This window comes from Triplophysa dalaica, chromosome 3, assembly GCF_015846415.1.
Source record: "Triplophysa dalaica isolate WHDGS20190420 chromosome 3, ASM1584641v1, whole genome shotgun sequence".
Lineage (NCBI taxonomy): Eukaryota > Metazoa > Chordata > Actinopteri > Cypriniformes > Nemacheilidae > Triplophysa > Triplophysa dalaica.
The window spans coordinates 26736515-26761866 of NC_079544.1; the positions used below are offsets into that span (position 1 = coordinate 26736515).

The 25352-nt window shown below is 39.3% G+C and overlaps 1 protein-coding gene across 2 annotated transcripts in view; it reads right to left on the bottom strand.

Annotated features, from left to right (window-relative positions):
• mov10l1 (Mov10 like RISC complex RNA helicase 1) overlaps nt 1-25352 on the bottom strand; it is a 65769-nt gene that overhangs the window by 16001 nt on the left and 24416 nt on the right. For both annotated transcript variants that reach the window (XM_056744227.1, XM_056744226.1), the window contains exons 7-23: nt 24223-24384; nt 23664-23900; nt 21699-21893; nt 20252-20366; nt 18599-18773; nt 17544-17614; nt 17368-17459; nt 17235-17293; nt 14574-14662; nt 14415-14499; nt 13424-13605; nt 12446-12592; nt 10417-10538; nt 8019-8118; nt 7773-7919; nt 270-443; nt 43-192 (exon numbers count right to left, since the gene is read on the bottom strand). In XM_056744227.1, coding sequence (XP_056600205.1) covers nt 43-192; nt 270-443; nt 7773-7919; nt 8019-8118; nt 10417-10538; nt 12446-12592; nt 13424-13605; nt 14415-14499; nt 14574-14662; nt 17235-17293; nt 17368-17459; nt 17544-17614; nt 18599-18773; nt 20252-20366; nt 21699-21893; nt 23664-23900; nt 24223-24384 — 2302 coding nt within the window. The remainder of the gene's footprint in view (nt 1-42; nt 193-269; nt 444-7772; nt 7920-8018; nt 8119-10416; nt 10539-12445; nt 12593-13423; nt 13606-14414; nt 14500-14573; nt 14663-17234; nt 17294-17367; nt 17460-17543; nt 17615-18598; nt 18774-20251; nt 20367-21698; nt 21894-23663; nt 23901-24222; nt 24385-25352) is intronic.

Below are 25352 nucleotides of genomic sequence, written 5' to 3' on the forward strand. Positions count from 1 at the left end.
TGCTTATCTCTGCATTTCATTCAGCTGTGCAAAGAGCCTTACCTGTTTTTTATAGGGAGTAATGATGCCTATGTCTGTGGCTGGTATGGGGTTGTACAGTCTCTTTGCTAGCTGGCAACAGTACATCATTACTTGTACCGCCTCAGCAGGATTGAACCAGGATGGATTGCTTCCCTCTCGCATCTCAGTTCCCTTCATATAAAAAGCCACAGACTGATGAGAAGAAAACTGGGTGCATAAAGACAACAAGACGATGATTATTCACTCACCCTGACTCCATGAAAAGTAAGAGGAAACCCCCTAGTGGGGAGTCCGTTCCAGTGGCAAAGGGAATCCACCACTGATCTTGGGGCACGCACACACAGCTCACCGGCATAAAACAGCCGCGATGGCAACTCCAGCAAAGCCTCATGGGATCGGTAGTTATACACCAGCTTTGTCACCTGTGACATGACCAGGATTGGAACAACACTCCATAAACAGAAAACTTTTTTATTGTTACAATGTAAGTGTCATGCGTTGAGCAACGTTTCTTTCTCTTTTTTTATGTACACGGTGCTGTTCGTTACCAACTTATATTGAAGATTCTGTCATCATTTACTCACCTTCTAGTCGCTCTGGTGAAAACAAAATATTGTAAAGAAATTTGGTAACCGAACAGCACTGGACCCCATTGACTATCATTGTATGAAACAACACCAATGCAAGTAAATGTTGCCAGTTAACACATTTTTTTGTGTTCTGTCAAAGAAAGTCATACAGGTTTGAAATAACAAGAGGTTGAGTAAATGATGACAGAATCTTCATTTTTGGTTGAACTATCCATGTGACAGCACGTCATTTATTGGTCTGTAACTTTGAATTCACGGTCAATCTGTGAATATATGGAACTTAATACTGTATTAATAAAAAGGAATTTTCAATATTACGTTTATGTTGTTTTACCTTTATTTTAAATGATGTGTTTTAACATTAACAGAATGGTCAATAAAAAATATGCTGATAAAGAACTGGCAACAAATTACCATGACATTTCTGTTATATTTTTTAAGGGTTGTTTGTTAAGATGTACAGTTGTTCTACAGGAGGTCTACAGGAGGAAGGAGGAAACTCGTGAGACACCTGTTGCACACCTGATTGCATCGCTGCCGGCGGCTAGTTTGTATCCTCTGACACTTGCTTCACCTCACATTTGTTCCTGGTCTAAATATTAGTGTATTTTACTATAGTTACCTATCATTGTCGTTGCCGAATTATTTATAACTTTATTTTCTAAATCTATATTAATTGAAGCGTAACGCCGCTAGCATATTAGCGTGTTAGCTTGCCTTCTGTTTACAGTGTGGAATATCATCTCCCCCTATTTGTCTTGTGTGCTAACTGTTTCTCTTTTTAAGCGTATATACTAAGACTCATCAAGCAACCTTGGTAAGTTAGGATTGCACTTCATACCCGGTGAGTTATGGCTTCTATTCCTATTGTTGTTACTTGCACCTCATGTCATATGTTTAGTTTAGCCTTCTCTGTCAGCGGCGAGGGTTTTACATGTGATAAATGCAGGGAAGTAGTTAGGCTGACGGAGAAGATTTTAGAATTAGAGTCTCGCATCCAATCTTTATTTGAGGATAGTAAGAGTGTTAGGACCGTAGAAAACACTTCGGATGCGAGCAATGTTAGCGCACACAGCTCGGTTCCGGTTGAAAATCCCCTGCAGCTGGGAAACTTTGTGACGGTGAGACGGCATAGTCGCAGGACAAAACATCACTCAACCGTTCCGATTAAAGTCTCTAACAGGTTTGCCCCGCTCAGTGACGCACCGACTGAGAAACCTGCTGAAAGTGCCCTAGTGATCGGTGATTCTATTGTCCGGAACGTTAACATAGAGGCACCAGCCACCATAGTCAAATGTTTACCGGGAGCCAGAGCGCCTGACATCAAGTCAAATTTAAATGTGCTGGCTAAGGCTAATCGTAAATACAGTAAGATTGTTATTCATGTCGGCACAAATGACGTTAGACTCCATCAATCGGAGATCACTAAAGATAATATTAAAGAGGTGTGTGAGCTCGCAAAAACGATGTCAGACACTGTAATATTCTCTGGCCCCCTTACTGCTTACCGTGGTGATGAGATTTATAGCAGATTATCATCATTAAATGGCTGGCTGTCTGAGTGGTGCCTGCAGAATAACATAGATTTTATAAATAACTGGAAGAGTTTTGAGGGCAGACCTGACCTGTTGAAACGAGATGGTCTCCATCCCTCCTGGGATGGGGTTTCCCTCCTCTCTAGAAATTTGGCACACAGTCTTAATAATGCTAAAATCTGACTACCTAGGGCCCAGGTCAGGAAGGAGACAGAATGGCTTAACCAACTGTCTGCTTGCCGTCTCGCGTTACAGAATACACAAAATATACAACATGTAATAATCCCTTCTTACAAACAACATAAAATAGAGACTGTGTCTGTCCCCCGGATTAGCAAACATAAGATATTGCGTAAACCTCTTGAAAGTAATTTAATAAACGTTAAACAAATCAAACATGAACAAAATACAGATAATCAGCTGTTACGACTCGGATTGCTTAATATTAGATCTCTCTCAAATAAAGCACTTTTTGTTAACGATTTGATAACCGATCATAAAATAGACATGCTTTGTTTGACAGAAACATGGCTAAAGCCAGATGATTTTATTACTCTAAATGAATCCGTTCCCCATGATTATTACTATAAACACGAGCCTCGTCTAAAAGGTAGAGGGGGAGGTGTCGCTGCACTTTACAAGAATTATTTTATTACCTCTCAGAAGTCTAATTTTAAATACAATTCTTTTGAAGTCATGGTACTTCACGTATCGACACCTAATACTAAGGACAAAACATTTTTAAAATTTATTCTAGCTATTGTATATAGGCCTCCAGGGCACCACACAGATTTTATTAAAGATTTTGGTGGGTTCTTATCAGAACTAGTACTGGCCGCAGATAGAGTCCTTGTCGTCGGTGACTTTAATATCCATGTAGACAATGATACAGATGCCTTGGGACTGGCTTTCAAAGACACTCTTAACTCCATGGGCGTTAGTCAACATGTGTCAGGACCCACTCACCTTCGTAATCATACTTTAGATTTAATACTTTCTTATGGTATAAATGTGGACGATGTTAAAATCGTTCAGTAGAGTGAAGATATTTCGGATCATCATCTGATATTATGTTTGCTTCAATGGCCTACGGCTGCAAATCAAACTCCTTGTTACAAATATGGTAGAACGATCACTTCAACTACCAAAGATGCGTTTCTCGATAATCTGCCTGAATTGTCTAAAATATCTAGCATGAGTAATAACGTTGACGATTTTGACACTACTATTGAATATTTTAACTCTACTTTCTCGGAAATATTAGACATAGTTGCTCCTCTGCGTTTAAAGAAAATTAAAAATAGCAGCCCAACAACGTGGTATAATGAACACACTCAGACTCTAAAAAAGGCATCCCGTAAAATGGAGCGCAACTTTAAGAAAACGAATTTAGAGGTATTTCGTATAGCATGGAAGGATAGTACTCGAAATTACAGGAATGCATTAAAAACGTCTAGATCCGCCTACTTTTCAACACTAATAGAGGAAAACCATCACAACCCTAGGTTCTTATTTAACACCGTGGCTAAATTAACAAAAAATAAGTTGTCATCGACGTCAGATTCTGATTATCAGCATAACAGTGATGAATTTATGAACTACTTCACGAGTAAAATCCAAGATATAAGAGAAAAAATTATAACAATGCAACCTGTAGTGAAATCCGCTGAACAAACTAACTACAGCACCCCTAAGGAGAAATTGCAATTATTTTCTACAGTAGATCACGATGAACTCTCTAAAATCATTAGATCATCCAAATCAACAACATGCGTGCTAGACCCTATACCTACAAAACTACTGAAAGAAATGCTCCCAGAAATTATAGATCCTCTTCTTAGTATTATTAACTCATCTCTGACATTAGGACATGTGCCTAAAGCATTTAAGGTGGCTGTTATAAGGCCTCTTTTAAAAAAACCCAAACTCGACCCTAAAGAACTAGGGAATTACAGGCCTATATCGAATTTACCTTTTATATCTAAAGTTCTGGAAAAAGTAGTTTCAACTCAATTATGCTCCTTCCTCCAAAGGAATGACATTAATGATGAATTCCAGTCTGGATTTCGAGCATGTCACAGTACAGAGACTGCTTTGATCAGAGTTACAAATGATCTGCTTTTAGCGTCTGACCGTGGCTGTATTTCGTTATTGGTGCTGCTAGACCTCAGTGCTGCATTTGACACCATTGACCACAGCATACTTCTACATAGACTCGAAAATTACGTTGGCATTAACGGAATAGCATTGAAATGGTTTAAGTCTTATTTATCCGACCGTTTTCAATTTGTAGCAATAAACAATGAGGTGTCCCGCAAATCACAAGTCCAGTACGGTGTACCACAGGGCTCAGTCTTGGGACCCCTGCTCTTCACATTATACATGCTACCTCTAGGAGATATAATAAAGCGACACGGAATTAGCTTTCACTGTTATGCTGATGATACTCAACTTTATATTTCCTCGATGCCTCATGAAACCCAGCAGTTTCATCGAATAAAGGATTGCATAGTTGACTTAAAAATGTGGATGAGTAACAATTTTTTACTACTAAACTCGGACAAAACAGAAGTGTTACTTACTGGACCGAAAACTGCTATGCGTAACAACCAAGAATACTGCTTAACGATTGACGGATGCTCCATAAAATCCTCGTCATCAGCTAAGAATCTTGGCGTTGTATTCGACAGTACTCTCTCATTTAAAAGCCATGTCGCAAACACCTGTAAAATTGCATTTTTCCATCTTAAGAATATATCTAAATTACGTCATATACTGTCACTTTCAGATGCAGAGAAATTAATTCATGCATTCATGACATCAAGACTAGATTACTGTAATGCACTTCTAGGTGGTTGCCCTGCGGGCCTATTACAAAAACTGCAACTGGTTCAAAACGCGGCAGCTCGAGTTCTTACACGTACAAAAAAGTATGAGCATATAACCCCGGTTCTGTCAACCTTGCACTGGTTACCTATAAAGCATCGCATTAACTTTAAGATCTTGCTTATTACCTATAAAGCCCTACATGGTCTAGCGCCGCAGTATTTGAATGAACTTCTATTGTATTACAGACCTCCACGTACATTACGCTCTAAGGGGTCCTGTCAGTTGGTAATACCTAGAATTTCAAAATCAAGTGCAGGTGGTAGATCGTTTTCTTATCTAGCGCCTAAACTTTGGAATATTCTTCCCTGCACGGTCCGGGAGGCAGACACACTCTGTCAGTTTAAATCTAGACTAAAGACTCATCTTTTTAATCTTGCATACACTACACCTCCATAATATTAATCCTCAGAGGATTTAGGCTGCATTATCTAGATCAACCGGAACCAGGAACACATCCAACAACAAATGATGTACTTGTTGCATCAAAGAGTGCAGAACAGTACTCTACTCTCAGCCAGTCTTGTCTCTTTGTTCCAAGGTTACCGCAGGATGCAGTTCATGCCCAGACCTGATGGCAGAGCTGAGAATTGAAAGCGGTGACCTGACAAGTGCTAAGAGGATAGAGCTGGATAAAGGACGCGACAACTTTGTTTTTCCTACAACATTTCAAATGCTATTAGATTGTTAATGATAATCTTTAATCCTTAATTTTTATATTTTTACTAAGCCTTGTTGAGCAAGCACTGTTGAGCTTGTGCAGAGGCAGCAGCTTTTGCCAGAGGGGAACTGGAATCCCCTGGTTGGGCCTGGGTTCCCCTGAGGTTTTTTTTCTCGATGGGAGTTTTGGGTTCCTCACCACCGTTTGCATATTGTTTTGCACTATCTGCCTGGCCGGGGGGGCTGCTTTAGAATTCATACTTGTATTAAATGTGTCTCATGTACAGCTGCTTTGTAACAATGAAAATTGTAAAAAGCGCTATATAAATAAAGTTGAGTTGAGTTGAGTTGTGTTCAAAATTATTCAACCCCCAATGCTGTAAATGGTTTTAGGGAATTTAGTGTACATTTGTAATTGTATTCAGAATGAAATCCTACAAGGACTTCTTAAAGAACCATATGCAACTAAAATGACATCAATTAGTTTTGTAATACAGTAGTAAATGTTTCTTTTGTGAATTCTTTATTGACATAATTATTCAACCCCTTAAAGACTACCACTCTGAAGAACAGAGGTTCAATGAAGTGTTTTCAATCAGGTATTGAAAACACCTGTGGATATCAGGGAGCAGCAATAAAGCCTAATAAGCACCAATTAGGCAGCTTTAAAAGGACTGTGATACTCAGCTCCTTCTAGACATTTACTGGTGTGGTTACAAACATGGTGAGGTCAAGAGAATGGTCCAGGAAGACAAGAGAACAGGTGATTACTCTTCACAGAAAGGGCAATGGCTATAAGAAGATTGCAAAGATGTTAAACATACCAAGAGACACCATAGGAAGCATCATTCGCAAATTCAAGGCAAAGGGCACTGTTGAAACGCTACCTGGTCGTGGCAGAAAGAAGATGCTGACTTCGACTGCTGTGCGCTACCTGAAGCGTAGAGGGGAGAAAAGTCCCTGTGTGACTGCTGAGGAACTGAGAAAAGATTTGTCAGATGTGGGTACTGAAGTTTCTGCTCAGACAATACGGCGCACCCTGCGTAATGAAGGCCTCCATGCCAGAACTCCCAGGCGCTGTCCCCAAAGAATAAGAAGAGTCGACTGCAGTATGCCAAAAGTCATGTGGACAAACCACAGAAGTTTTGGGATAGTGTTCTGTGGACTGATGAAACAAAATTAGAACTGTTTGGGCCCATGGATCAACGCTATGTTTGGAGGAGGAAGAACAAGGCCTATGAAGAAAAGAACACCTTGCCTACTGTGAAGCATGGCGGGGGGTCAATCAGGCTTTGGGGCTGTTTTGCTTCTGAAGGTACTGGGAAGCTTCAGCGTGTGCAAGGTACCATGAATTCTCTTCAGTACCAGGACATATTGGATGACAATGTGATGCAGTCCGTCACAAACCTGAGGCTTGGAAGACGTTGGACCTTTCAACAGGACAATGATCCCTAGCATACCTCCATGTCCACTAGAGCATGGTTGCAGATTAAAGGCTGGAACATTTTGAAGTGGCCATCGCAGTCACCAGACTTACATCCGATTGAGAACCTCTGGTGGGACTTAAAGAAAGCAGTTGCAGTGCGCAAGCCTAAGAATGTGACTGAACTGGAGGCTTTTGCCCATGATGAATGGGCGAAGATACCCGTAGATCGCTGCAAGATACTTGTGTCAAGCTATGCTTCACGTTTAAAAGCTGTTATAACTGTAAAAGGATGTTGTACTAAGTACTAAGATTGAATGTCACTTGGGGGTTGAATAAAACTGATAATGACGTGAGCTCAGAAAAGACATTTGTGGTCATTTCATTATAAATGTTATGTTATATTTGTCTGACCTACACATGCCTCTTTGGTTTAATTGTAAGCAGGATGACTGAATGATCATAATCAATGTCAAACCGACCAAAACAATCAATTTCAGTGGGGGTTGAATAATTTTGAACACAACTCTAATAAACATGGTACAACAAACAATTCTAGCTTTTTGCAAGTCACGCTATGACAGTTTCTGTATCTTGAAGATCTCAACTAGGTCTGGAGCTCAATTCTGCAGCACACAGGCCTTTAGATCAACTCACCAATTTGGGATTGTAGCCTCTCTCACCGCAGCTGTAAAGTGGCAATCCCATCAGTCTCTCAAGGAAAGAAACTCCCAGTCCAAAAGCGGAAGCAACTTTCGACTTTATAACTGGTCCAAGCTGCTTTGGATCACCAGCCAGCACGATCTAGATGAAAAAGTGATGAAATCTAGAGGCTACCAGCAAATGTCAGCCCACAGCTGTGTGTGTGTATTCACCAGTAAACAGAAACACTTAAGTTTTTACCTGTCCACTTTCCTCAGAAAGTAAACCAAGAGGAATCAGAGTTTCAGGTTCAGTGGCCTGACCAGCCTCATCGAGAAACACATGGGTGTAATGACAAACACTGAAACAACAGACACAAACAAACATGTGCCTAAAAACAGATATCTTGGTATTTGAGACACACTTGAAAATGTGAATTAACAACAGTCCCTTATAACTCATTTTCATTCGTATTTGGAAGGTTAACGAATAGGGCTTCACTTCTGCTGTTTTTCTTAAGATTTTAGGAACTTCGAAATACATAAGCTAAGTAAATCTATATGAATACCTGTGAGGTCAGGCTGGTACGGAGCCACTAAAGATACATGGTGATGAAAAACAATTCTACTCCCTCACATTTTTACCAAGCTTTTGAGTTCTCTCGCAAAACTTTTGCTTTCCCTCAAAAACTCTAAGAAGTGCAAAAATAAAGTCAAAATAAAACTGTGAAGCTCATATGCAAATATTAACCACCCAATTGTTATTTCGCAACTCATAAATACAACTTCAGAAAAAATTCTTTACAACTAATATATATTCTTAGCAAACTATTCTTAGTCCATATTCTTTGCTTTGAAAAATATTTTTCTCTCGTCCACTTACATTTTTTACACCACCATGTCCTTTAGGGGCTCCATAGGGTGGCATGAATGCCTCTGTATTATCTGTGTGCCATTGCAGAGTTTGCATATGAATGCCTCTTTATAAGATAAAATGTTAACAGCTTTTAACTCTTTCACCACCATTGATAAAAAAAAAACGGTTCCCCCCAAAGACGAGTTATTACGGCAAAATTAGGCTGGCATCTTTTCTTTTAAAAGGCTGGCGGGGAATGAGTTAAAAAAGACTTAAAGTCTATGCCTGAATGAAACAGAGTTCACACACTTAAAATCACCAACTGTTTGAGTGGAGTATGTGACACTGGATTACACACAACCCGGTGTCATCATTCATTCACTATTATATCTAGGGATGCACCGATCCTACTTTTTCCTTTCCGATCCGATTCCGATACCTGCATTCTGTGTATCGGCCGATACCGATTCTGATCTGATACTAGCACTGTTTTTCATGATCAACGTAGACTTGCATATTTTAACTTTTATTGCCAGAGGTGGATAGTTAAGAATGTTTACTTTCAAGTACATTTTAAAATATATGTACTTCATCAGAGAACTTTGGACAAAAAATACTTTCCTACACTATGAAGCACAGCATATTTACTCCACTACAGTCCATACATTTTCTTATTTTTTTTTACTTTAAATCCATGAGTACATTAAAATCTACCATTTTCCTTCACTTAAGTATTTTTACTTAAAAGTATGATTTTTTTTAAATGTTATTTAGTGCTTTATTTAACTTAAAAATACATACAAAACAAAATGTGGTCTCACTAAGCACAGATACTTACAAAATGTTTAACAAATAAATCTCTGTTTATTGCACAAAGCTATCACAATATAAAAGTCTCCAAACTCGCTCATGCACATCCTGGACACAAAATGATGCGCTTAATACATTCGCTTCTACGTTATTTAAAGTCATGCGCATTGGACGCAGAATGATGCGCTTAATGCACCCGCTTCACTCACGAGCATCCCGGATAGAGATGATCATGATGTCGCGGGGATCTTTGCTTCCCAAGTTCAAAACAGTTATAACACAAAGAGAAGAGATATGTTATGTGTTTAAATCATAGTACTTTGCATCCATCCTAAAGTTAAAAAAAAAGAGTTATAGTGTATGAATGACGCATAACATAGACCGGTTCCAGTGCTTGAATCTAATAACATTACACTCAGCGAGTACAGTCTCCGGCAAAATGCATTTTAAACAAAACCACAATCTTTTATCTAGTGATTATGAAGAATATTAAAAACTTTGGAAAGAGTAACGTCCTGACTGTTCCCGGACACACGCATGCTGGATTGAGATTGACAGATGACCGCACCAGCGGAGTTCAGAGTTTTTTAATTATGCTATATTGGTTTATTCCTCACATAAAGCTATCAAAATACATGACAACGAATACAGTGCATGACACAGTTTATGGTAATTTCCTGATAGATAGTCCCTTATGAAGCTTTAGAGTAACTTCCACGGGTATCGCAACGGATCGGACTGAAGAGAACCCGTCAGTCCGATACCCGATCCAGCAAAAACATCCGGATCGGCCCCAATTCCGATCCAGAGTATCGTATCGGTGCATCCCTAATTATATCATTCTACACCTGTATGCCCTTACTTCTTTAAAAAAGCATTATGTATGCGGCATTATCAATGTCGTAGTCATCTAATAATGTAATCTTCGTATTCATTTCTATGATTTTTATGAATTTAATGAAAAATAAATGGTTGCGCTATGCAAGCATCTCACCGCAGGCCGATCTGGTACATCATTCCAGCACTCGAACACGTGCTGACAACAATTCGATGAAAACTGGCATGCCGAATATCCTCTCCAGCTCTCGCATACTGACGCAACTCCTCTGGCATAGACTGCAATTTACAAAACATTGTTACAATGCTCGTAATAATCGTGGTGCTTGCATTCTGGAAAATAATGGTCACAATGTAGCCACAGCTTTAACACATACAGTTTACAGTTAAAACACCATTGATGAACAAGTGTTCATCTGATACTAGGGATGTGCGAGACTAGACATCTAATCGTTTAAACCGTACAGCTCCTACTAGTCGACACTGAAAACAACAGTCCATTACACAAAAAATTACACAAAATGTTATAATTCAAATGTCTTTCATTTTAATGTTTCGCTTGAAAACATTTTTAGTAACATACTTAAATAATATGTTTGAAAAAATAGTATTAATAGTTTTTAAAAGTATATTAGGAATGAAATTTTAGGTCAGGTCTAGCATGCGTTTCCTTTGTGTTAATTGCAGCACGCACAGAAATTATCATTTGAAAGACTAGTTGAGGGGGTGTTTTGAAAGAGGGAAATTGTAGGCTTTACGCAAACCGTCATATCAAGTGGCTATTAATAATTTTACTGGAGCCATGCTGAACCATACTATATTGGTTTCTTATTGCCGCGATATGGAAAATGCAGACGGAAGTGCAGAATGCAGGTTAAAACGGAAATGTAGATAATGATCTAAATTACTTAATTATAAAAATCAATATTTGAATATTTAAAATTCATTGCATGAAAGACGGATTGACATTATTAGATTGCAGAATGAGCAGTAAATGCAATGAATGCATCTAGAAGCTGAGACAATCTCATCTCAGTTTTATTCTATGTGCTCAAGATGCAAAGAACTTTGAAATTGGTTTAATAATAATGTTTATCACAAAAAAAGCGCTTCAATAAACGTGATCGCTTTAGCACTGTTATCCGTGTGTTCTTGCAGAGTTTGCACAGATTCCTCAGACGGAGTTATTCTTCACAAACATTGTGCCGACTTAAATCTGAGTATAATGCATGCATTTCCCCAACAAAAACATGTAAAATAATCTTAAAATCATAATCATTTGAGTGTTTAGTACTATAAATGAGCTAAAATGGGCAGTCTCCTTTATTAGCGGCTTCTTCATTCGCTCTGCAGGAGATCTAATTCGTTCTTCTGTAGCCTCCTTGTTTTGTACTTTTTGTCCATTGCTTTCTATTCACTTTTTTTGGTTTACACACATTGCTTTACATTACATCATGTTTTTTTTATAAAGCAGTCTTATCTTACTTGTTGATAGGCTATAGGCCTACCCCAATTATAACTTGTTCTTAAATTGAGACATCATTTAAAAAAGTAAATGTTTTTTTTCTTCCTTCAACATCATTTAAATAAACAAATAATGAAACATTTGTTTTTAAGCTTCTTATTAATTGCTGTTAAATATTTTAAGATAAAATGTTAAAATTATGTCTAGTGAGGCTTTCTCTGCAAGCGTATGAGGAATCGAGCTGATCCTATTTAGCACATCTTCTGAGGTAGGAAGACACTCTTATTATAATATTACAACACACGTTTCCACCCAGAGTGCTGCCGCCATTGTTTTGTCACAGCTGTGAATTTGTTCTGACGTCATGGCAAAAGTTAGCAGAAAACATGTTAACATGGAACTGTCTTTGGCTGCACAGACGAACACAAATGCTTATTTAGATTCCCAGCCTTGGAGGAGACCGGATGAGTGGATTTATTAAATTTTTAGTGGAAGTGCCTCAGAAACCATAAGTAAAAACCTGCTTGTGTGCGCTAGTCACTTCAAGCCGGAGTGCTTTTTCAACCTGGGACAGTACAACAGGATTAGCTTCAAAGTTATTCCTTTATTAATATGAAGTGTATTCGCCGAGTAGGTTTGGTTCAAGAACAAGGGAACGAATGGGAGAAATAATAGTGAATTTAAAGTGAAAAGAAGCAGAAACAGGTGGAGAGTGCAGCACCTCTTCTGGTCGGCAGGTGGCATTGACTCGAGCCAGGCTGGCAGCATGCAGGTATCCACTCTGATGTAAGCGCAGGCAGATAAGGTCAGCGGCACTGTTTGAGGGCGTGCAGACGAGCACACGGCTACAAGGGATGCGATGATTCACCTATAACAAACAGTTGCTTTTCATTCTCCTGCACCATTAAAAGCAGCCTACAATATGTCATTTAATCAATTGAATGAGTGAGTTATAAAGATTAAAATGTGACCCTGGACCACACAACCAGTCTTAAGTCGCATAGGTATATTTGGAGCAATAGCCAAAAATACATTGTACGGATCAAAATTATACATTTTTATTTTATGCCAAAAATCATTAAGCAATAAGGCATTACATTTTTAAGTAAATCGTAAAGTAATCGAGTGGATGAAGCAAAACAGTGATACAAAAATGGCCAGAAACACGGCTACAAACTTTGCTCGCTGCCGGCTCTTTGAGAATTACCCACTTTTGGTATCCATGTAAAACTAAGAATTTTAGCTTTCGGGTTTATTTACTCTCCACAACTTCATTACAGCAGTAAGCCAAAAGAGCGTATTAAAACAAACATATTTATTTTTAGCAAAGTCCTCTTACAGCGCCTCTAATGGACAACTTTATAACCAATTTCCGAGCAAAGTTTTTTTTTGCACCCTCAGATTCCAGATTTGAAACAGTTATCTACCAAATATTGTCCTATCCTACCAAAGCATACATTAAAAGGAAAGTTTATTAATTTTAAAAAAATCCCCTAATGATGTGGTCCAGGGTCCCAAATATGGTTTTAGTGGGCTATTTGGCATTAACGCAGCAGTTTCAGTATATGTTCTGCTTAAAAACACTGAAGTTAAAACATTGTTTAGTGACCAATTCAGTCAGATTTGTGGATTTGTGATCCAGGGTTTGTTTAAAACTCATCCAAACTCATCATTGAATTGTCCATTAAAGATAATGTACCTGCAGTATAGTTTCTATTAGAGTAATGGTTTTGCCCGTGCCGGGAGGACCAAACAGAATGTATGGTATGGGACGACAGTCTCCTCTCAGAATCTGTTTGACTGCTTCCTGCTGGGCAGAATTTAGCTGAGGGTTGAAGAACTCGCCGGGATTTGGGATGTGTTTTGCAGTCATTGTTAAATCTGAAAATAGTTGATGGAATGTCAGGAAACACAAAACGACATCATAAAAAGTAAAGTAAAAGTGTAATGTACATGCACTAAAAGTAAAATAGCTTTTACCGCTTTAAAATAAGGTTCCATGTAATATTAGTTAATGCATTAGCTAACGTGAACAAACAGCGAGCATGACGATTACACACTAAAATGTTATTTTTTCAGTGCAGTCAAATAAACCTAATGCATTTTGGGATTTTAAAGTCCCTGTTAAACAGAAGATGCAATAGTTTCTTACTTCCGTATTCTGAAGCGTTTCTGAGTGAAATGGAATTTTGAATGGAAAAATAGGGGGTGTGGCTTGTTTTTTCACTGCGATTTGATTGGGTATATAAAAACAGCACACCAACTCAACGCACACAGCAAGCGCTGTGATTGGTCTCCTTGAACCGCCTCCCTTCATACGCATTTCTGAATGAATTTTCTAAATAAATTACTAATAAATAAATGTTTTTCTTTTTTTTTAACTCAAGCTGCAAAGGGGCTGTTTACTGGCTGCTGTTACTGCTAAATTCTTCTCAGACAACGTACACAACAAAGCGTTTCCTCTTCGGCTCTTGGTTACACAAGCAACATGCCTATTGGCCCTTTTCTATCGCACCAGTGTAATTGAAAGTCACCGCGCTGCCTTTGGCATAGGTCCGATGCAGAAATAAAAAACAGGCTTTAGTTCGCATTAACTACTGTAAACAAATGGAACCTTATTGTAAATTGTTACAAATACATCATCATTTGTTTATTACGTCTTATTGGGGGAAAGAAAAAAGCCTAACTACCTGTTTTAGTTTGTGTGGACACGGACACCATATCTGTAGTCAAAGAACATGACCCTTCCACCTCTTCACTGCTTGGGTCTTTCACCTAATGTGACAGACAGTAAACTTTATTAATGTTACGGTGAACCCCATGAATGACCTGTGGCTGTCTCTTTTCACCTCCTGTGGGAGATCTGCACCCTTGTCCTGTACACCCCACTCTCCACTCCACTGAGGAGGCTGCAGTGTCAGCACGCTGGGAAACAAAACTTCACAACAACACAAATAAGCAAATCAAAACTTCACATTTTCAAAAAAACAAAACACTGCTCACCGTTTCAAACAAGTTAACAAGTTTAAAAATTCCATGGCTTCATTTCAGTAGTGCATGTTTGGTTTGTCTAATGTCAATTCATGTGTTTTTTCATGATTTACCGGACACTGCTAACAAGTAAAGTTTATAATGCATTTACGTATTACTTTAGTCTACATCAATGTTTTCATGCATTCAAAAAATAATAACACGATATGTATACCTTTATACTTTTCTTACTAATATCAGTACTAATTGTACCTGCTTTTTTAAATCAGTGAATAAATCTCTGTTGATTAGTCCCCAAATAATCATGTGTAGTCTTCATTTACACAAGCTAATGTTTTTGCTGAAACAGATCATCTAGCTAGATTTTAAAACTCCTCGGTGGCAGGGCACCGGGGGAGGATGAGATCCGCCCTGAGTACCGCAAGACTCTGGATGTTGTGGGGCTGTCTTGGCAGACGCGCCTCTGCAACATCGCGTGACGGTCACAGACAGTGCCCTTGGACTGGCAGACCGGGGTGGTGGTCCCTCTTTTTAAGAAGGGGGACCGGAGGGTGTGCTCCAACTATCGGGGATCACACTTCTCAGCCTCCCCGGGAAAGTCTATGCCAGGGTACTGGAGAGGAGAATCCGGCCGATGGTAGAACCTCGGATTCAGGAGGAACAGTGTGGTTTCTGTCCCGGTCGTGGAACACTGGACCAGCTCTATACCCTCTCCAGGGTGCTGGAGGGTTCATGGGAGTTTGCCCAACCAATCCACATGTGTTTTGTGGATTTGGAGAAGGCATTCGACTGTGTCCCTCGCGGCATCTTGTGGAGGGTGCTCCGGGAGTATGGGATTTGGGACCCTTTGCTAAGGGCTATCCGGTCCCTGTACGACCGGAGCAGGAGCTTGGTTCGCATTGCCGGCAGTAAGTCAGACTTGTTCCCGGTGCATGTTGGACTCCGGCAGGGCTGCCCATTGTCACCGGTTCTGTTCATAATTTTTATGGACAGAATTTCTAGGTGCAGCCAGGGGCCGGAGGGCGTCGGGTTTGGGGACCACGCGATTCCATCTCTGCTCTTTGCGGATGATGTCATCGTGCTGGCCCCATCAGACCAGGACCTCCAGCATGCACTGGGACAGTTTGCAGCGGAGCGTGAAGCGGCTGGGATGAGAATCAGCACCTCCAAATCTGAGGCCATGGTTCTCAGTCGGAAAAGGGTGGCTTGCTCACTTCAGGTAGGTGGAGAGTTCCTGCCTCAAGTGGAGGAGTTCAAGTATCTGGGGGTCTTGTTCACGAGTGAGGGAAGGATGGAACGGGAGATTGACAGACGGATTGGTGCAGCTTCTGACCTCTTCACTGCAGTAATGCAGTCGCTGTACCGGTCTGTCGTGGTGAAGAAGGAGCTGAGCCGCAAGGCGAAGCTCTCGATTTACCGGTCAATCTACGTTCCTACTCTCACCTATGGTCATGAGCTGTGGGTCATGACCGAAAGGACAAGATCCCGGATACAGGTGGCAGAAATGAGCTTTCTCTGCAGGGTGGCCGGGCGATCCCTTAGAGATAGGGTGAGAAGCTCAGTCACTCGGGAGGAGCTCAGAGTAGATCCGCTGCTCCTCCACATCGAGTGGGGCCAGCAGAGGTGGCTCGGGCATCTTTTCCGGATGCCCCCTGGACGCCTTCCCGGGAAGGTGTTCCAGGCATGTCCCAACGGGAAAAGACCCCGGGGAAGACCTAGGACACGCTGGATGGACTATGTCTTCCGGCTGGCCTGGGAACGCCTCGGTGTCCCCCCGGAAGAGCTGGAGGAAGTGTCTAGGGAGAGGGAAGTCTGGGCATCCCTGCTTAGACTGCTGCCCCCGCGACCCGGCCCCGGATAAGCGGAAGAAAATGGATGGATGGAGATCATCTTTTCAAGCTTCCGACATGAGCATCAAGTTAAGCTTTTATACATTTGACATTTAATTTATTTCATTTCTTTAAAACAGGTTCAGCTTGTAGTTACTGCTCTAGTTCGTAACCAAAAAGACACGGCCGAGTAGGGCTGAGAATCGATTCCAAAAAAAAAAAAAAAGAGTGAAAAGAGTCTAACCCTGACTTGATAAAATAGTTGATCATGTAAATTGACCTGTGCTTATTTTGAAAACAGCTAGTAGATAAATAACAGAGAAAGATTATTAATGATATTCTTACATTGGAATTGCTGGACAAGATATGAAGGTTTTTGTAATAGAAAATTGATGAAATGTGAAAGCTTAAGATAATTAGAATTGAATCGAATTGGACACGAAAACAGAAGCTAGGAATCGATTCCTGTCATTTTTTTATCACTTCTTTACTGAGGCACCAGGGATGGGTTACAAGCAGTCAAATTAAAGAGTTAAATAGCAATAAATGAGATCATGCCTACTGTAAATCAAATCCCATTTGAAGGGCCAGTTATAGCTGAAGCAATGCAATTGACTCCAAATTTGCATGTGACATTAGACATGTAGTGTACAATGCTTATTTAGATCAAAATGTAGTGCTATTTCTTACTGTTGTCTCCAAAATGTTTAGTTTGCTCCAAAGCACAGTGGCACCTTCTCATGGTTAACCTGAATGCAATGAAATATTCAGTGTCAAAATTACAGTTTAAATCAGAACAACAGTGTGCAGGTGAAAGCAGGACCTGTTGTATGTGAACTCGACATCCAGAGGTTCTCCTAGATAGCTCTTGTGAAAGTCTGCATTTACGCGCAAGCTCGCATCCTCATCAGTGATCTGTCAAAACACAGAAGAATCACAGTAAATTACCTTTAAATAGTGTCCATATTCCTAAGAAAAAGGAGTGAACAAAAGGTTTACCTCTGTGACGTAAGATATGTACTCAACAATAATTCCTCCACTACAAGGTTTCTTCAGAAGAACTTTATCACCTACAACAGTGTTAAACAAATATATATCTAAGCATTTACATGCCAAACAACTTCAATTATTTCTCCAAGACAGCGGTGAGATTAATAGGACAGCAAATGAGAATTTTTGCTTAACTCTCCTGCATCTCAAATATTTCTTCTAAGACAAAGATCCAGAAATGTCTCCATCAGAGTCTCAGGAGAGATCTCAACAATGCAACAAACTGAGCACTTACTGGCCAGGCCTGCAATTGTTAAACGTTATATACATGCATTGCTAATCATTTCTTAGTTTTCATTACTTCTAAGAAATTTTAGAAGAAGTTGAGATCTAAATTAAACAGAACTGAGCAACATCAAATTCAGACAAAATGCTGTTCTTATTTGTAAACTTTTTTGGATTTTAGCTTTTGCAAAATGATTTAAAAACTATTGAATATTAAATTCTTTAAAAATGTATTAAACATTTATTGAACACAATGCAATGTGATTCAAGTCTTGCACAAAATATAAATATTTTAAGTAGTTCGATTCATTCAACAAAAAAAGTAGTTTATTGCCTTCTTATATGCATCATGTCAAAATGAAGAAGGGCTGTCACCCTGACACCGCATCTACACTGGACGTGACAGGCACGACATGACAACCTGCTTGTTCTTAATAGGTTTGTAACGTCTCGCTGCGCCGCATTCAGTGTGGACAATATTTGAAATTATAATGGCTTCTTATGCGTTTTTTAAGGTCTTTTGTCATGTCGCGCTGCCGCCTGTCGTGTACAATGTAGACAACATTACAATATATTCCACTTTATATTACTCCTTTAGCACTGCAACAAATGTGCATTCTTGCCAAGCAGAACAATTAGAATACACAGTCATACACAATAAGCTAAAATGGATTCTATACTATTTTTTTATGTTCTGTGTCACATCTGGTGTGGACACAGTCTAATCAGACAGTTTTATTTGTTGTGTTAGTAAGCTTCATGAGTGTTACAAGTCCCACCAATAAAGAGGCTTGGGCGACCCTCTGTAAGTCCTGGCACCTCCAGGTGCAAGTACACAGCTCCCTTTCTGAGGATGGCGCCAGTGATGCTCAACTCTCTGAGCTCTTTCTCAGCCTGCAGCTCCTCCAACCACAAAAGAGCAGAGAAGCGCGATCTCGTCAACAAACTCAGCGGCTATAAACACAGAGGAGCAATACATGAATCTTTGTCATTATCTTTGTCGTTAGATCTCTTATATAGTCACATACTCGTATATATTAGTGCTGTCAAAAATCATACATTAACAGGTGCAATTTTCTTTTTTTCCGATTAACACGTTAATAAACATTTAACGTAATTCTGGCTGCATTCGTTTTTTTCTGTCATCCTTTTGCTAGCGTTACATTATATGATCCCACTTTTATTAGGCTTTTAAACAATTTCAGCATCATTTTGTTGCTTTGAGGTGTCCAGAATAACAAATCTCTGTGGGTGAATCACGGTCAGACAGTGCACCACAATTAAGTTTTCTTTCATGCTTGAATGAACAAAAACCAACAATATTATCCCATAAAGCCCATTTTGTAGAGTATCTTTAAGCATAGACGTCTCTAAGTAAAATAAAGTCGTAAATGTCATTTCTAGGGGCAGCTTTTAAGGGGATTCATTCTTAAACCTGCTGCTGTGACTCCTTTCACTAATGTTAATCAAAAAATCTAAATAAATGAAGAATTCAATGTGTTCTGTAGTGCTATCTAGCTTTAAAATAAATTCTTCTGTGTTTAATGTGAAATTTAGCGGTTAAGACTGCAAAGTGTTTGAGAATTTCTGTTTGTCCCCTACCTGTTGGATAGGTAGGGAGGGCACAGATATGAAATTATAATTATGGGCTTGTAAAGATTTCTTAAAGTTCTCTGCAATTTAACTTTTTTTAAGCCATATATGTTAACATTGACTGCTCTCAATTATACTAAATTTGAATATTAATTAAAGCCATTCAATATTTAAGAAAAAAGGATTTTATGGATCCACCAGTAGTGGTACTGATATCAGATTTTATTCATAAAATAATGCCATTTACGAAAGATATTAAATATGATTAAATATGAAATTATTAGAATCTACAAATATATTTTAAAACATTGTCATGTGAAATTAAAGCGGAGTTAACATCCATTTCTGCCAATCTCATATTAACCTCGAGTACCTATAGAGTAGTATTGCATACTTCATATCTTCAAAGAGTTTTTCGTTTGGATCACATTTATAAATAAGATCTATATAAGATTCAGCAGTAAGTTTTTTTTCTAAAACCAGTCGAGCTCCTGAAGCAGTGCAGTGGGCAGAACTAAAGCACAAGCACACAATACATCATCGCATTATCACTGCATAACTGTTGATTCACTATAAGTTTGAAGCCAATAAACTTCCGTAACTCTGACGAAGAGCATTGATGGGCGTGCACTTTCAATTTGAGTTACCGCGAAAAGTCTGAAAGAGTCAAAAGTGAATAAAAAACATGTCATCTGATAATATTGCAGTCAGGCACAGTTAAACATACATGTATCCACTTATTTCTAATTAGTTCAAACAATGACTGCAAACCCCCGGTTGAACATTTATAATATGGCTTGATATAATATAAGGTAACATACGACACACAGATCTGTTACCTCGGCCAGTGCAGGCTGGACTATCAGCACATCTCTCTGGGCTTCAACACAATCCCGGAGAGCCTGTGGTACTGCATAGTTTCCCAAAAAGTTTGGCAGATGTCTCTTCGCAAGCCTGTCAAAAAACACTTAATGCTTTTAAAAATGACTCTGCATATTTCTTTTGAGGTGATAGATCGTAGGAGTTGAATTTCATAAATTTTGTTTGTATGTGTGTTTTTCTGGAGAAGATGAAATTCTGAACTCTGAGATTCCAGTGGTCTCTTCTCAAGGTTCTTAATAAAGTAACAATGAATGTTATGAAGCAGTAATTTACCACTACATATCACACTGCCTGCTGAATGTGTTTCTGGTCAAACGGTGTGTCTGAGCATCGAAACGCAACTAAGATTATTCCATAAACTCTGCTCATTTTTATTCCTCAGTATAACATCTAATATCACATTGTCTCCTGCCTGCTATGCTTCTCTCTTCATCTCTGATAGTAGACATGCAAGTCCACTGTCAGAGTTAGCTACCCATGTCGGCAGGATCCGTCAGAACATAACCAAAGATGGGGGGACCCTTTACACTATCAAAAACAAGATGACTCATGGACAGACCAAACGGCAACAAAGCCAGGAATGGAAATGACTAGGAGCCACGACAGATGTAGGAACAAAAGGACTTACAGGACATAAGCTACAGATATGCATCTGCGGATGGGTGAAGGTAACATCAAAGAAGGGTCTTGGAATTTATCAGGGCCAGATAAAGTGCCTGAGAGAGGTTAGTGAGGTGGCCTTGCATTGACCAATACTTTAGATGCAGGACAAATCACTCATGTGAAGCCCAGTGGCGTATAAACACATTTACACACATTTATAACTATTCAGTTAAATTCTGCAGATTTATTCCAAATTTTAGAATGGAATTAACCAAAAAGATTCCGTATGAGGGAAAACAACTTGAAAGAAAAACTTTGTGTGAGCAAATCATATAAAATTGAAGATTTACACACAACCGGCTGACTAAAGGTATAGGATTTAAATTCATGTTAAATGTCTCTTAAAAAGATATTTTTCCCCTATGAGAGCCAATGGCTCCTTAACTTATTGTTTTGTCTGGAGCCCTGAAACATATTCTGCTCCAGTAGGTTACAACACAAACAAGCAGCATTTATTACTGCAATTCAATGCAATGCAATTATGCCAACTGCGCCTGGTGTTGCTGCTTTCAAGGTACGTACATCGGTTTAGCATACTCTTCTTGACCTCAGTGCTAGCAGGTTACAAAACCTAATTACATCCTGTAGGGTCTTCAAATATGTGCAATGTAACTGTATGCTTGCTTTGCACATGTCAAGCATTTGTCCCTGTAAACAAATAAATTAACCAGAAACACAGTTATGATATCAGAACCATTAAATCTAAGATTAGATCGACTAATCATAAGCGATGAGCCACACCTGAGAGGAGCAGGGGGAGCAGAGACCGTGAGCACCTGGGAAGGCTCCTGTCGTTGTTGTGTTGTTACAGGACAGTAGGGAGCGCTGGGTTTGAGTAAACTCTCCTCAGCGCTGTTCACCAACACCACCAGGCGCCTCCCGATAGTGAAAGACATGAAGTGAAGCAGCAAGAGTTCATCAGAGCGACCCAGAGTCCTACAGGGAAAAAGTTTTAGATATTCGAGTGCTTCTGAATCATAAGAAGGGATTTATTCTGTGCACTTCATGTGTACAGTACCAACCTGACTATGTTGTTTTTAGGGACCAAGCACTGCAGGTGCTGAAGCCCCTTTGTAAATGAAAGTTTTCTTTACTATTTTTATTATTACATTTGTTCCCCAATGGCAGTCTATGGCAGCCCATTGAACCGTGAGCATAAAAAAATATGACATTTTCTATAGTCATCTGCCTAACTTTAGGGTCTGTAACATGAACTCTATAGCGCTACTAACAAAAATGTGCTCTCCGGACCAAACCACACCGAAACGACTGGACAGAATGTTTATATATACGGAACTACTTACTCCTTGTTTGCACCATGAATTTTTTTTTAATAAATTATTATTTTTGCCCTTTACTTTTGAAATGTTCATCAGAAAATCATGGTCTTGGTGTCTTTAGATTCCTTGGGCAGTCCCAATATTGCTGCATGCCGCTTTATTTGTTTGTTTGTTTTCCAGTGCAGCTGGAATTCAATCAGCAAAAAGCCTGTTTCTCAATGCACACGTTCGCTTCACATAAATAACGCATATTTGCAACAGAAGTGCAGAGATAGCTTCAGTCTATGCACCATCCTTACATATCTATGACTTGAAGTGTTGATCCATGAGGTCAAACGTGTAAATGTGATTGGTTACAGGTTTATGACGTTATGAATCAGGGAAAGTTCAAACCGGTTTTGGTAAACTGCAATTTATTGAGACAATACTCCGCAGACCTCAGGGGGACTTGAATTTTTAGGACTTGCGACCTGCTTGATTGAAGTAAGAAAATGACTTGAATTAAATTTGAGAGCAAGTGACTTGTGACTTGACTTGACTTAAAGTGGAAGACTCGACAATGATTTGAACTTTTAATAAAGTCAAATAAAGTAATACAATTCGTTTTAAATTAATTATTGTGACTCTGCAGCACTATAATAAGCACCTGTGGTGGAAGCAGCAGTCACATAGACATAGAAGTCTTACATTTCTGTATCTATGTAAACATGAAAATGTGTGACTACTGGAACCAAACTTTGAGCACATACATAGACAAGTGATCATCACTTAAAATGTATTTATATTTACAATTTAATTTACCTAATATATGTATATAAGTTCATCTTTTCTGCGCAAAAATAAACATGTATCGAAAAAAAATGTCCTCTGTTTATTTTAGTACTGCGACTTGACTTGAAACTTATCAGGACTCGACTTGACTTGCTTAGGGTGAACCCTTGACTTGATTGTCTAAACTGTGACTTATGTTGTCTCTTTTCACGTTGCGCGCGTGTCTGCATTTGTAGATCACACAAAGAAACAACATGCGCTACAAACACACAACAAACTCAACTCGCATAAGTCCGTAACAAAGACTGTCCTTTCCAGGTTGTGATGGTTGAAATTGCGCCACTTTTAACGAAAGCTTTGGTGCACAGCCAGTCTTGATCTCTCACAGGTTCATGAAGCAATCATCTGTGAAATGTACTGCACACACTTGAATATTCAGATTGTATTGTTCTGGAACAGTATTGTAAATAAAATATAACCATTCGTTTTTAGTTGTCTCAAACAACAAGGCTTTCTTTTTGCAACGCAACCACGACATTGCTGCGTTGGCGACGATAGAATGAGATTTACAAGTACGTCAACCTTACTTGCCTATACATTTGGGCGGACATAAAGTGTGTTTAACTATGTTTTCATTTCGTTCAAATCCCCTAACCTGGCCTGGCATCTGACAGTCACACACAGCTTCCCTCCAGGTACAATCTCCAGGTTTCTCTCCATCACTCGTACAGTCTGCACATCTTCCCCATCCTCTACCTCCCCATCTCTACTGCCCTGCGCTGGGCCAGCAGCAGCTTGGATGTGTTGAGGTTTTCTGAGAGAAAACTGCTGCTCCGAGTCCCATCCTGCAAACTCGCAGCGCTTCAGCCTGTGGCACTCTGAGCCAGTATTTCTGTTTCACAAGAACACAAAGAAAGTCAGCAAAACAGATATTACTCATGACATCATCGCTTATTTTTTCTTCTTGCTGTCTATTTATGGCATGTCTACTCTGCAGGCTTTGGCTTTGAAATGTTTGGGGAAACATTTCCCAGAGCTCAGGGTGCGTCACAAAAGAGCGAGTGCCATGATATTTAAAGACCTCTAATACACAAACACATAACAACTTACATAAATGTGGCTCTTTTCCTCACACAAATCTAATATAGCTTTAAAATACGTGCACACTACATAGAGTGATGGAATTGATTTTAAGTGTACGTGAAGGAACTCACTGAATCCAGATCAGCAGCTCCTTGGTGTTTCCTAGCAGGAGAGAGCCGAACTGGGTATCGTGACTGACCTCGAGTCCACCTTTATTCTCCAGCAGGCTGTGAATCTCAGAGTCAAGCATTTTCAGCACTGAGGTGTTCGTTTTGTTCCCTTCATGTGCACTTCTGAAAGTCCAAAGTAAGACCTCAAAGTAAGACCTCAAAGTAAGACCTCAAAGTAATCATGATTTCTATCGCTGCTACTCTAGTTATAAAACTCACTAGGAAAAAGGAGAATGAGCAGCATTTACATTGAAACAACAAAAATTTCGGATGTTAAAGGCTCTTCATCACCATTCAGCCTAAAAATTCTTCTTCTGTGGTATCATGTAGCACCTTTTTTTACAATGTATCCACTTGGTAGACAAAATGATACAAATGAATGGTGTGATTTTCAGTAAACAGACATGAGTAACCACTCGAAGTTACCTGTATGTTAGGGGGGTGCGACCACAATATTTTCTGGGAATAAGTCGATAATGATAACCAGTCAAAATTTGGCAACCTTCAAAAAATGGGTTTGTATTATTTTGTCCTAGCTCCCTCTTGCAACATGTTAATAGGATATTGATTGTTAATATTATTAATGGTAACAATAGAGAATCTGCCGTCACTTGCTCAACCCCGTGTCATTTCCAACCAGCATGACTTCAGCAGAACACCAAAACAAGAAATGGCCCCACTGATTTCTAATGACACAAAACCACTACCACATTTCTTTACATATCTTCTTTTGTGTTCCACGGAAGACAGAATCACATACAGGTTTTTAAAAACCTAAAGGCAAATCCTCCGGTTTTGCAATCTCCAACAGATAGCACCCAGCTCACATTTCCTGTAACGTAAAAATGTCTTATTGAAGAGCACAGTTCACCTAACAAGTGTGGTCACTTTTATTGCTACTCTATTGCTATCTACAGCAGGATCTGTTTCCTTCGAAATACACCAGAATATACAATTACCCACTCAGTATTACTGTATATTTAACTGCATTTACAGTCTGGTTAAAACTAATTTTTATATTCATAGACTACATATTTATGCCTACATTGTTAAAACTATTGTATAAATGACTGAGTGCTTAACAGAACTAT